Source organism: Rhinichthys klamathensis, unplaced genomic scaffold (assembly GCF_029890125.1).
Source record: "Rhinichthys klamathensis goyatoka isolate OS25496 unplaced genomic scaffold, OSU_Roscu_1.1 h1tg000722l_1, whole genome shotgun sequence".
Taxonomy (NCBI): domain Eukaryota; kingdom Metazoa; phylum Chordata; class Actinopteri; order Cypriniformes; family Leuciscidae; genus Rhinichthys; species Rhinichthys klamathensis.
In genome coordinates, this window is record NW_026607137.1 from 506,368 (window position 1) to 519,510 (window position 13,143).

At 35.6% G+C, this 13,143-nt stretch overlaps 1 protein-coding gene and 1 long non-coding RNA gene across 2 annotated transcripts; one reads left to right on the forward strand and one right to left on the reverse strand.

Moving 5' to 3' along the window:
• Positions 1–4,703: 4,703 nt before the first annotated feature.
• LOC130077185 (uncharacterized) lies at positions 4,704–5,108 on the forward strand. Its single transcript, XR_008805712.1, has 2 exons — positions 4,704–4,814; positions 5,058–5,108. It is a non-coding gene; the product is annotated as an uncharacterized LOC130077185 (long non-coding RNA).
• Positions 5,109–5,195: 87 nt separating this feature from the next.
• ostc (oligosaccharyltransferase complex subunit) lies at positions 5,196–11,606 on the reverse strand. The gene is made up of 4 exons (XM_056242330.1): positions 11,408–11,606; positions 10,918–11,011; positions 7,433–7,630; positions 5,196–5,622 (listed from the first exon to the last, which is right to left on the reverse strand). Exons 1-4 carry the CDS (start codon positions 11,544–11,546, stop codon positions 5,604–5,606), a joined length of 450 nt encoding a protein of 149 aa, XP_056098305.1. The 5' UTR covers positions 11,547–11,606; the 3' UTR covers positions 5,196–5,603.
• Positions 11,607–13,143: the final 1,537 nt, after the last annotated feature.

The following is a 13,143-nucleotide window of genomic DNA, read 5'->3' on the forward strand; positions in this document are numbered from 1 at the left end:
CTGACGGTCTATCCGTTGAATTTTATTTACATTTTTGGTACGTCTTAAAGGAGAAGTTCACTTTTTAAAAAACTTTTGCTGATAATTTACTCACCCCCATGTCATCCAAGATGTCCATGTCTTTCTTTCTTCAGTCGAAAAGAAATTATTAAGGTTTTTGATGAAAACATTCGAGGATTTTTCTCCATATAATGGACTTCCATGGGAACCAGACGGTTCAAGGTCCAAAAGACAGTTTCAGTGCAGCTTCAAAGGGCTTTAAACGATACCAGACGATGAATAAGGGTCTTATCTAGCGAAACGATCGGCCATTTCAAAAATAAATAGAAAAGTTGAAGTTTAAAAAGCACAAATGATACACGTTCGTGACTCTCAAAATGAACGAATCTTTTTTCGAGTCATTAGTCACGAACGTGTATCATTTGTGCTTTTTAAACTTCAACTTTTCTATTTATTTTTGAAATGACCGATCGTTTCGCTAGATAAGACCCTTATTCATCGTCTGGTATCGTTTAAAGCCCTTTGAAGCTGCACTGAAACTGTCTTTTGGACCTTGAACCGTCTGGTTCCCATGGAAGTCCATTATATGGAGAAAAATCCTCGAATGTTTTCATCAAAAACCTTAATTTTTTTTCGACTGAAGAAAGAAAGACATGGACATCTTGGATGACATGGGGGTGAGTAAATTATCAGCAAAAGTTTTTTTTAAAGTGAACTTATCCTTTAATGCAACCTAGTTTGTTTAAATAATGTATTAGAAAAGGAGAGATGACTTCCACAATGAAGCAAGGTCTTATTACTAGTGATGGCCGGTTCGTGAACGAATCGTTCTTTTGAACCGGTTCTTTTTAGTGAACCGGTCGAACCAGTACACTAAATCGGACTGAATCGTTCGAAACAGTTCGCGCCTTGCGTCAGTGCTGATACACAAGTTACTAAAGTTACTCACTTTCAGACATGCCTGACAGTCCCTCTGACTCGAAATAAACCAATATCCCGGAGTATATTTCAGTTTGAACCGTGTTGTTTTTGAGAGAAGTGATGAGCACGAGCAGCTGATACTGCGCATGCGCGTACTACCTAACGCACATGTACAGCGATTATCGGATCACCAGTACAGAACCGAGAACTGTTTCTTTCGGACACGTTCGACATAATGAGAACAACTGATCGATGAGCTGAGCATGCGTGCAATTTTTTTTCTGAGGGACGAAATGTACCTTTCTTAAGTATTTATTTAGTTGAATATCAGTAAGTGTAATAAAAAAAAACATGTTGGAAACATGTTTAACATGTTTATCACATAATTACTGTATTATCACTGTATTATTTTAAAGTTTGGAAACACAATGAATGGATTGTAAAACTGTCAAACTAAACATTTATTAAAATAATATTTTCAGGAACAGCTCATTTAATTTCTAAGTAAGTTGATATAAATATTTGATGTAAACTCTTGCCAAAGTTTTAATGGTGCACACTGCACAGTACTGCTTAGTAAATGTTTATAATGTGTTAAAACATAACGTATTAAACATATTGGAGAAGAAAGACATGCATCGATTTTTTTAGTTTTGTCGACTGTATATTCAGGTTTCAGCAGTTCTCAGCTCAGCACACAGGCCTATGCTACGGTTCTCGAGCCAAGAACTGGTTGTTGCAGTTCTTGAATCACCAGTCCAGAACCGAGAACTGTTTCTTTCGGACACGTTCGATACGGAGAACCGATGAGCTGGAGATACTGCGCATGCGTGATAGCACCGTCTCTAAACAGAACTTTCTTTCGGCCAACTGATGATGTGCTGATGAGCACGCAGCACGGGTGAACCGAGGACTTAAATGAGGGGCCGAATGCGGCGAAATGTAAGTTTATTACAAATAAAATGATGAAGACCACTTATGCACTTTGCACTTTATATATGTAAGACATGTTAAACATCCGCGTTTGCACATCGCCTGTAGGCTACAGGGTTCGTTTGCAAAATGTAAATGTAAGAAACTTCTCCAAGAGGATTATGACGATGAGTACTATTATTTAAGTGAAGGTATGATTACAAATGCCTTTAATTTAAAGTATTTTTATCCGCCGGGATGATATAATTGACGTCATTACGCGAGGACGTAAAAGAACTGGTGAACCGGTTTTTTGAACCGGTTCATTGAAACGAACTGTCCGAAAGAACCGGTTCGCGGAAAAGAACCGAACTTCCCATCACTACTTATTACTCTGATTCCCAAAACCGATAAAGACCCACTTTTAACTGAGAACTGGAGACCAATATTGCTGTTAAATGTTGATTATAAATCACTTGCTTTAATATTTGCAGTTCGTATAAAATCAGCCCTTAATGGTAAAGCCTAATTGGCGAAATACAACATGGATTTATGAAAAATAGACATAGCTCCAATATAAGATTATTTCTGGATCTCATTGATTATTCAGAGAATATTTTTATGTTTTTGGATTTTTATAAAGCATTTGACTCTTTAGAACACCATTGCTTAAATCTCTCAGCGTTTTTGGTTTTGGATGTACTTTTATCAACATGGTGAGAATGCTTTATATGACATTAATTTCTCAGTTTTGGTTGGCTTTCAAACTACTAAACGCATTGTGATAGAGGAGTGCGCCAAGGTTGCCCCATTTCCCCATTTCTTTTTCTTCTAGCTGTTGAATTGTCATCAATTAATATTTAACAAAATCCCAGTTTAAAAGGTATCTCTAAATTTGGTAAAGAATTTTGAATATCTCAACTGGCCGATGATAGTACTATATTTCTTAAAGACCAAAGTCAAATTCCCTTGAGTATCACTATTATTAAATCTTTCTCTGAAGCCTCGGGTTTATATTTAAATGTATCAAAGTGTGAACTTTTTTTGTCTTTATGATACTCTTAGTGACTTTATGATACTTTGTCATTGATACACCATATACCCGTAAAAGACAGTATCAAGTACCTGGGGATTTTCCTTACTAAAGATAGATTGCTAATAGGCGTTATGCACAGCTTCACTACTTCCTGAACTTCAGCCAGCCCTTTGTTTCCTGTCTGTCATTATTGGACAAACTGATTAATCCAGGTGTGCCTGATTATTGTTACTGAGGCCAGGCACACCTGGATTAATCAGTTTGTCCAATAATGACAGACAGGAAACAAAGGGCTGGCTGAAGTTCAGGAAGTAGTGAAGCTGTGCATAAAGCCAATTGTTGGCTACAACGAGACCTGTCAATCAATGGTAGAGTTCTTATATCCAAAGCAGAGGGTTTGTCTGTTGTGTTTATCCCTCTCTATCCTTTATCCTTTTGTTTTTGTTTTGTTTTTTATTTCCCCATGTGAAGCGTCTTTGAGTGTCCTGAAAAGCGCTATAAAAGTCTGATGTATTATTATTATTATTATTATTATTAATCCTCTATCCTTTTGTTAATTGTCACTAACAAATGTTAGTGACAATTGTGATGATATTGACAAAATGTTATTGAAGTTTATTTGGAAGAACAGATCTCTCACAGTTAGGAAATCTGTTTTGTCTAATAGACGTTCTGAGGGTGGACTGGAAGTTTTAAATTTTAAGGAATTAATCAGCTCCTTGAGAATTGTTTAAAAAAATGTCTTTGTAGTAATGACCTTAATTTGGTACTATATCCCCAATACCATATTTCGTAGATTAGGTGGCTTAGAGTTTCTTTTAAAATTTAATTTCACCCCTTCTAAATGACTGATTTCTCTCTCTAAATTTCACCAACAAGTTTTACTTGATTGCAAATTGTGCTACATGCAAAACTTTTCTCCTCACAAAGAAATTCTGTGGAATAATTCGAACATTTTAATCCGAAACAAATCCTCTTTTTTTTTAACAATTGGTATGATCGAGGTATTGTTTTTTGTTTCGGATTTATTTAAAAATGAAGGCAGTATACTGCAGTATGAACAATTTATGACTTTGTATAATTTTCCTCTGCCTTCTAGGACTTTCAATTCTGTCATCAAAGCTTCGTCTCAAAGTTATGTGTACTTATTTAAAACACATTTGCTTTAATGAGAGAAAAACAATTATGCCAAAACTTTTATTGGATGGAGTTTGTTTTCTTGATTAAAAAATGTAATCGTAAACATATTAAGCTATTGTTACATTACACAGTTTACACACCCCCTTGAAATTTTTTATTTACAGTATTGAGTGGAAGAGAGCGTGGTACTCCCTGAAAAAATATTGTATGTCCAATAAGATAAGAGAGGTACACTTCAAGATTCTACATAATGTCTATCCAACCAACTCCCAGATTTCTACTTTTGTTAATCTTTCTAACATATGTGTATTTTGCAAAGTTGAGGAAGAAACTTTGCTTAATTTATTCTACCATTGCAATCAGGTTAAATCTCTTTGGGAGAACTTAAGTTGTCATCTTTCTCCTTTTATAAAATGTGATTTAAACTTTTCATTGAAAGATATATATCTTTATTTTTCTACGAGACTATGCTATTACTCTTGTTGTTAATTTCTTTGTGTTGCATTGTAAATGTTTTATTCACAAAAACAAATTTCTCAATACATTGCCTAGATTGTAAGTCTTTATCGCTGAGATCTCCCTTATTGTAAAATCTCTTAAACTCATTGATAACAATAAGAAGAACAAGTTTCTTAAGAATTTTGATACTATTTTTCTTACTGGTTGAGTTTTTTTTTTTTTCTCTTTCCTTTTCATTTTATGTTAGTGTACACAATGCAGTGCTGTTTCTTTATTTGCAAAAAAAAAATAAAGTTTAGTCTTCAGTGCTGCTCTCTAGTGTTTGAAAGTTATCAAAACATCTAAGGTGTTTCTGGTAAATTTATGCAAAGATGGTAGACGTATTGTAAATGTAAGGTTTATTGAACAGTGATTCCGATGAGTACAACTAGACTTATTTTTGTTTCAATTGTACTAGGTACCTCCTCCTTGGCCTCCTCTGATTTTGTTCAATGTATGTTATTTATTTTATTTTACTTTTTCCCTTTTTGTTTTATTGTTGACATAAAATTCTAATAAAAATTGAAAGTATAAAAAAAAAACATCTAAGGTGACAATATAAGCCTTATTGCATTTTAAATCTATTAAATGAAAAAAATATTTAAATAACTTTAAAAGAACCTTCCATTTTAAATAATATTTTCCTAAACTTTAATTTCACAAAGTAAAAGTTTGAAAAATCAAATAATTCATTGTGGGAAGTACATTTGTTTATTATAGAAAAAACTGCACATCAAACAGCCACATTCAAGGGTTTTCACAGAGCAGGCTGTCTACAAAATAACAGTAAAAGGAGATATTCCAAAATGGATTTAGCTTGACCACAACAATGATTTTCAAGGGCATCAATATAATACTGACCACCCTTTGGACTTTAGAGAAATGTGATAAGATGTTTTTTATCAGCAATGTCAAGAAGTAAATTTAACACAATAAGAGTCCAACAAGTTGCATGTGTCAAAAAAAACAAAACAATAAGGGAGGAGATTTCTGCTAGTGGAAATAATTGATCAGCGTTTGATTGAGTCCTTGGCACTGAAATGGTTTTCTGTATGTTCTCTTTAATCTCTCAAGCGGATTATGCCATATTGCAGCTTTAACCCATAAGGTAACCACTGCAAGACAAACACATTCTGTTAATCATCAAAAGCAAGACAACAGAGATTAATCTTAAACCAAACTATGATGCATGTATACAGTTTTAAAGAAACAGCTAAAACATTGCTGCTATCTCCCTGCTATACACTGAGAATAACAACAACATCATATAGCTGCAAGCAGCAATTAATGGACCCAAACACAACAACTACTACAATAAGTAATTAAAGACAGTTTTAGATTATCTGAGCCAAAACAGGTACAAATCATAAATAGAATCACTTTTAATATGATTTAATTACTTATGACTTTTAACAATAGGTGGCGCTGTCACCAAATTGATGTGGCATGGTCAGTGTGGGATGACAATAACCACATTTACACTGTTGGGCCAAACGGTTCTAAGAACGATAAGGAAAAGTTCCAGTTATATTTCCACTTCAGCTTTGGTTCAGCATGGCACGATTGCAAACCGTTGAGAAACCATAATGAACCGTGTTGGTATAATGCGTGTAGTGACATCGCCACTCTGGATTGGTTGCTTGTCTGTTGCCTGGCTAACAGTTTCTTAGTAGCTGGCTAAGCGCGCGCTATGAACTAAGTAAACACAAGTTAATCATAAAAGTAAAAGAAATACAGGATCATCTTCCGTAACGCTATTGTCATTTACATCTATGTCAGTAAACTCTTGCGTTACCAAAGCGACAACTGACGCATTTGCATTACATTGCACAGAGCTCTGTTATAAGCCCCACATTGGAAAATTAAACCGGATCTGTACCGGCTGGGCCGGATCGGCACGGATGTAACAGTTAAGCAACGAGAAAGGTTTGGCCCAATGGTGGAAAAGTGGAGAATGGCACACACAAAGTTTGGTGTCAATATGTCAAACCATTGCAGAGATACAGCCTAGGATTCAGTTTGGCATCATGCTATCAAATTAGTTAATGAGATAAATGATAACGGTTTGGTGTATCAACATACCATCACTTTTTGCTGGCATGGTCTAAAGATGATCTGAATCAAATTTGGTAAAAATTGGATCAATGGTCTAGGAGGAGTTCGAAAAGTAGGTTTTCAAAGAAATTCAAAATATCGGATAAGTTTGATAGACTATGGATTAATTGGTATCATTGGTCTTGATATGTTCCTTACATCATGAGTCATACCGTTAATAGTCTCATGACAATAGGAAAAATGAATCAAAAGCTGTTAGCATTTATTTGAAATGTAATTAGAATTTTTAACCACAAGGTGATGCTGCCTGAAACTTTTTGAGTATCTCAAGGCATCATGTCGAAGACACATACCAAGTTTCGTAACAATACGCCAATACGTTCATAAACCATATTCAAAATGGTTGATGCACAAAATGTGGGACGTGGGAAAATTGGATGTCGTTCGACTCGGTATGCTGTACTGAATCTAAAGAGATGTGATTTTTGGCCAAACCTTACAGAAGTTATTGCAAAAATATCTATTTTTCATTTCTCCAGAGGTGGCACTTTGCCAAAACTGCTCCTCAGGTCATGGTTGTCATAACACACACCAAGTTTTTGTCGGCATGGTCTGATTCCTTGGCTCAAGACAACTCCTAGAACATTGCTCAGATCATCTTCAGAGGGAAAAAGAATTTCTAGCTCTAAAAGTTAAAAAGTTACAGTTCTATGGGTTGCCATAGACTCAAATGTGGAAGACGAAGACTATATGCACCTTCGGTGCTTGGCCCCAAATAATATTAAATAATCAGTAGGTGTTTCCACTGTAATAGTGTAATATAATATAAACATAAATAAATGTTAAAAAAGCTAAAGTGTAGTGACTTACGGCAGTTTCATTCTCATGAAGACTCTGGCCATGAAAAAGCTCAGTAGCACGCTGACAAAGCCGATGAATAGCAGGAGGAAACGGTTGAGCTTGGGAATGTTGGGTGCATTAGAGCGATCCAGAATTATGAAGCCAAGGCCTCCCATGGTGAAGAGAAAACTGGATGCCAACCCCTCCATGATGTACTGCCCATTCACCCTTTAAGAGAGAACACAACCATTCAGAGAGACTAGCTACAGAGATCACAGAAGCACTGTTGTGCTGTTCTGCACACGTCAAAAATCAACGTATATTAAAACAAGGTTTCCAAAAACATAAGGAATCTTCATTACAATGTTGTACTGACTGAAGGGCTGGGTATCGATTCAGATGTTCCAATTTGATTCGATTTCAATTCACAAGCTCTAAATTCGATTTTCGATTTCCGATTCGATTCAATGAATATAGATTTAACAGTGAACATAAGTTTACAAGTGGTTAATTAATAAAAAAGAAATTAAACAAACCTGTATATTAAACTCTTTTTATTTTAGGAACACTTGGGTACATTAAAACAGAAGCCAACTCTATATTTCAAATGCATACAATGAATAGACAGGATTTTGATGCAAGATGAACAATTTATGCTGAATATTAGACAAGTCAGAACAGTGGCATGTCTTGAACAGGATCAGGTTATTTTATGTTTAAGATAAAACAAACATAAAATCTAACAGCATTAGCTGTAACATGGAGGCTGCAAGCCTATGAACAGTGTAGGAAAATGCTTTTGAGTGATAAATAAATATGGAAAAAAATCGATTCATGGCCTTTAACATTAGTCAATGCACCGTGAACTAACGTGAACAAACAATGAACAATGGATTTTTATTAACTACCATTAACAAAGATTAATAAATACTGTAACAAATGTATTGCTCATTGTTAGTTCATGTTTGTTTATAACATTAACTAATGCATTAACTAAGGCACAAAAGCTGAAACAATATGAATGATTTAATTTCTTGTGACTTTTGACCATTAAGTGGCACTGTTACCAAATTGATGAGGTTGTGGTCAATGTGAGGTGACAATGACACATACAAAGTTTGGTAATAATTGTCAAATCATTTCACGGATACTTCGCTGCATGGCTCTACACTTAGCTACGTCCGATAAATATTTAATACCTGTTGCACCAACTAAACTATGACCAGGCACAACTACACCCAGTGTAGACAATGCATGACATAATTCTATCGCAGTTATATTTAAAGCTGCAGTCCGTAGCTTTTCCTCTTTGTCGCCATCTCTCTGTTCGAAATCTGTAACTGCAGTGATTCGTGGAATTATCATCTTTACGTGGGTTGTAAATCGGCATGAAACAGCGCGGATGAACACAGTGTTTTGAGGCGAGTGGTGCTGTCAGTCACCGCGCTGTGTGGATACTGTCATACAGAATCACAGATTCACTTTTTGAAAGTTTGACCAACATAAGAATTTTCATAAGAAAATGTCTTCAGAACAAGTAACATCCATTTTTGTTCTGACCAACTAAGGGGGAAAAAGCATTCGACATAAGCTTCGTTAGATTTAATCAACGCGATTTACAGCAACCGTGCAAATTATAGCCTACTTTGTTCTCAAATTGTTCATGTTAACAACATCACATCAGCATTGCGTGACTAATGTTAAATTTAATGTGTTTTATGGTTACCTGTGTAGTTCAGAATTCATATTCTCCATAATAGCAAAACGAGAAAGGCACAACAAAGGAAACTCCATAACTGTGAATTAAGAAAACGTACTGTTACACGATTGAACTATTGAAATGTCTTAACTTACTTGTTCAGCAGAAAAAAGCCGTCTCTTCTATCGTTTTGAACCCCTTCAAAACACGGAGTTCACGCACTTTTCAAAAGCCCCGCCGATGTTTAAATCCTTGTGTTCACATGAGACGGTTTCTTTCTCTTTCTCTAGCCACCTTAAATCCGAAGTACGAAGTCTTTTGGGTTTTATAACTGCTGAATCTCCAGTTGACACTGATGATTGTTGTTTGGATCTTTCTGGATGCCATAAGTTTAATTATGTAAAGTGCTGCGAGAAAAGCCTATACATCTAAACATCTCGTCACGCGCAGTATAGCCGGCTAGCCGAAACTCCTCCTTTATGTGTACGGGTGTGACGTAATGACGCAAAGACATGCTCGAATTTCCCGCGGAAACCCACCAGTACCACTGGAATTAAAATCATTATTACAAGCTAACCGTTTTGAATCTAGCTATGGCAAGCAGATAGTTTTGACCACTGGCAGAATACGTTTTTTTTAATATAATTATTTTGGATTATTTTTAACTTAAAAAAGCTACGGACTGCAGCTTTAAGATGCCATTTACAAACGTTGCTAATAATAAAGAACTGAATTGCTCATGACATCATAACAAGAGAAGCCACTGCACAGTCTGATTTCAATGCGTAAACAAACTCCCTGTACATTCTTACAGTGCAAATGTCCTATGTAAACGGTTATAAAGTCAAGAATTGACCCTCCTTATTAAAAAGTGTGAGAGAACTGTGCTACCTTTACAAGGCTACTTAACCTGCTTTTGTTAGTCAAACTTAGAGTACCACCCCGGTGAAAAAAAAAATAAGTATACTTGCAGCCAGACTAATTATCAATATACTTCAAGTGTGTTAATGATTAGTTAACTTGAAGTGTGCTATTTTGAAACAACTAATTTTGTACCAAGTATATTTTAGTTGTAATTAAATAGCAGTAAAGCATAACTTTAAGTGTATTTAGTGTACTTTTGTGTACTAAATTGGACCAACTCCAAGTACAATTATTTTAAAGTGTGTTAAAAGTTGTATTGTGAAAATAGGTAAAAGCATGATGCTAGTATACTTTTAATATATTTAAACATATTACTAACAAAAATTGTACTGTTTGTTTTGCAATGTACTATTGAAAAATGGAATATATTTCAAATACAATAAAGTATACTTTTTTTCACTAGGGCATACCATGCAACAATACAAAAGGAATGGACAGATTCAATAAATTGTTTGTAAAGCAGCATCATACTGCATGCAACTGGCAACGAATTTAGGAATTTTAAAAGACCTATACTTGGGTTGTGACAAAGTTATGTTGCCACAACGAAAGTTTGGTCATTAGATTACATTGCAGTCACGTATTTTGGTTAGCTCTGGTAATTTGGTCGAGATTTGTATGCCGGTGGTTGGAGAACATCACAGAAATTCTGGATTTGAACAGCAATAAAACTACAGACTAATCCTGTACCCACACAATATATGATGTTTAAGATGACGATTTTAATTTGTTGGGGTAACTTTAAAAAAGTATTATATAGGCCTATGGCATAAAGTGAAAGGTCTCTGGCAAAAGTGAAGTGACTCATCTGAAGAGAATGAAGAGTTTTTTGTTTTGTTTTGTACTGATGTTATGAATGACAGGCTGTATAAAATGGAAACCATTAACTTACCTGTACGCCAGAAAGGCCACTGGCCGCTGATGTCCGTGTTCATCTGTCATTGATCCGACACTCGGAGGTTCAACGATCACATCGTATATGATGCCTGAAGAGATCAGAAGAGTATGGTAGCAGTATGATCACAGTTTTAAACAGTAATTTTAGACTAAGACAGACTAATGTCGCACTTAAAATGATTTATTTAGCTATTTAATATCTAGCAAAATAATAATAAACTTCCGATTAATTCTTGTTCATGTAATGTAACGTTAGTAAGGAGCGGAGAGTAACGTTAGTCATTATGTCTGTGTACAATAATTTGAGATTATTTCACAAAGCACGAAAGCATGCATATTCATATTCAACTGAACTGTAATTCAAAGTTTCCACTGCAAAATATAACTTGTAAATAAACGGTTGTGCTGTGTGCACAGACAACAGGATAAGGGTTAGTAAGTTAGCTAAAAGCTAGTTTAGCCTCAGATTGCTTTGAGACTCTTACCACCGGTGATGAGAAAATATGAAACAATCACGACGGCATATACGGTCATTGCAGAGGGCATATGTAGCCATGATGGTTTTTTAAGTTTGACATTCGGGCATTCCAGTACAGCAAACGGTAGGCTGAAGAGAGTCTCCATGGTTTAATTCAATGCTGTGTTCCTGTGGCTGCAGGCTAATGCATACGTCACACTGGCCGTAGAGCGACGTGTACAGGAAGAGAGGAACATTTCCATTTTGGGGACGTCTTAAAGCAACCTCTACATAGTTTGTTTAAAGAATGAATTTAAAAAGGAGAGATGACTTCCACAATGAAGCAGGGTCTTATTTATTTGATCCCCAAAACGGATAAAGACCCACTTTTAAACCTTCATCCTTCCCTCACACTTTGTAACACATTATCACATTTTCAAAATGACCCAAAGCCCTAAAATTATACTTAATTGTTTTATCCAGAAATCTTTTTCTTTTTTTTTTGATACTATTTTTCTATTTTTAAATGCAATTCTTTTGGAGATTTTTTGTTGTTATTTATTTTATTTACCTTTAAATTACTAGATTTGATCAATAAATAATAAATAAATTGTAATTTAAGCACATTCCTCACATTCTTTCAACTCAAATTCAGAATAACTTACAATTTCATAGCCTAGAAATCTAGACGCACCCTAGCGGCAGCGAAAATTAGATGTTTTATAACATCTTGATGTAGGTCTGGCATAACCTGGCCCTTGCCAGATGAATTTCGCTCCGCCTAGCTTCACTCACATCACATCCATTGAAATGGCGTTTCAGAAGGCTGGGCCTTATCAAAAATCCTTGCATATGATTGGATTAAGCCACTTGTCTGTCATCTTTATCGACGTGCTATTTCAACCACTCACACCGAAGCCAACCCGTGACGCTGAAGAATCCGGTCGGGAGAAGGCACTGATCTATATAACATCGTTTCCACCAACAAAAGCCTTAAGAGCCGTTCTCTGATGTTCTTTTAATGAAACAATATTAGGTAGATTGGACAACACGGATGAAATCAATGTTAACAGCATCAATGTTAACGCTTGTTTCCTCGATGCGAGCCGCCATTGTTGTCTGAATCAAAACAGTCTCACGGTCGCTTCTCCACTACGTCACATCTATGAAACTCCCGCCCTGCGTCCTGATTGGCTAAACCATAAAGTTGGTTGGAGAAATCACTCTCAATGGAAGAGGTTCCAGATGGATGTGAGTGAAGCTAGGCGGAGCGAAATTAATCTGGCTAGGGCCAGGTTAGGTCTGGCATGCCAGGCTAACAATTTCATGCATAACCCTTTTAATTCAGCTCAAAATATCTTACATTGGGTGTCTTTGCCGACCTCTTGTGGAAAAAAAATAATATAACATGATATTTCATGACTCTTGCCACTAGATGGCCTTATAGCTCTAGTCTAGTCCATATGGAGGAAAGTCATTTCTTTTCAGTATGCATTCAGATACACATGTAGACATTATATAAATATCTTGATGTTGCTTTAAAATTTCTTCCATCCTTCTCTTATTCTCTTTTTGAAATGTGTACACTAACAGTTGAGCTTTTTCTTCTTCAGTCACTGCTGTTTTCCATTCATCTGCTAAAACTGGAATATTCTGAGTTCTATAAACTCCAACCATATTTTTTAGGACACTCCATACTTCTCCCAACTGAGATTCCCTTTCCTATTGTGGAGCAAAATGATAGCCAATATTTCCTTTTAGCTT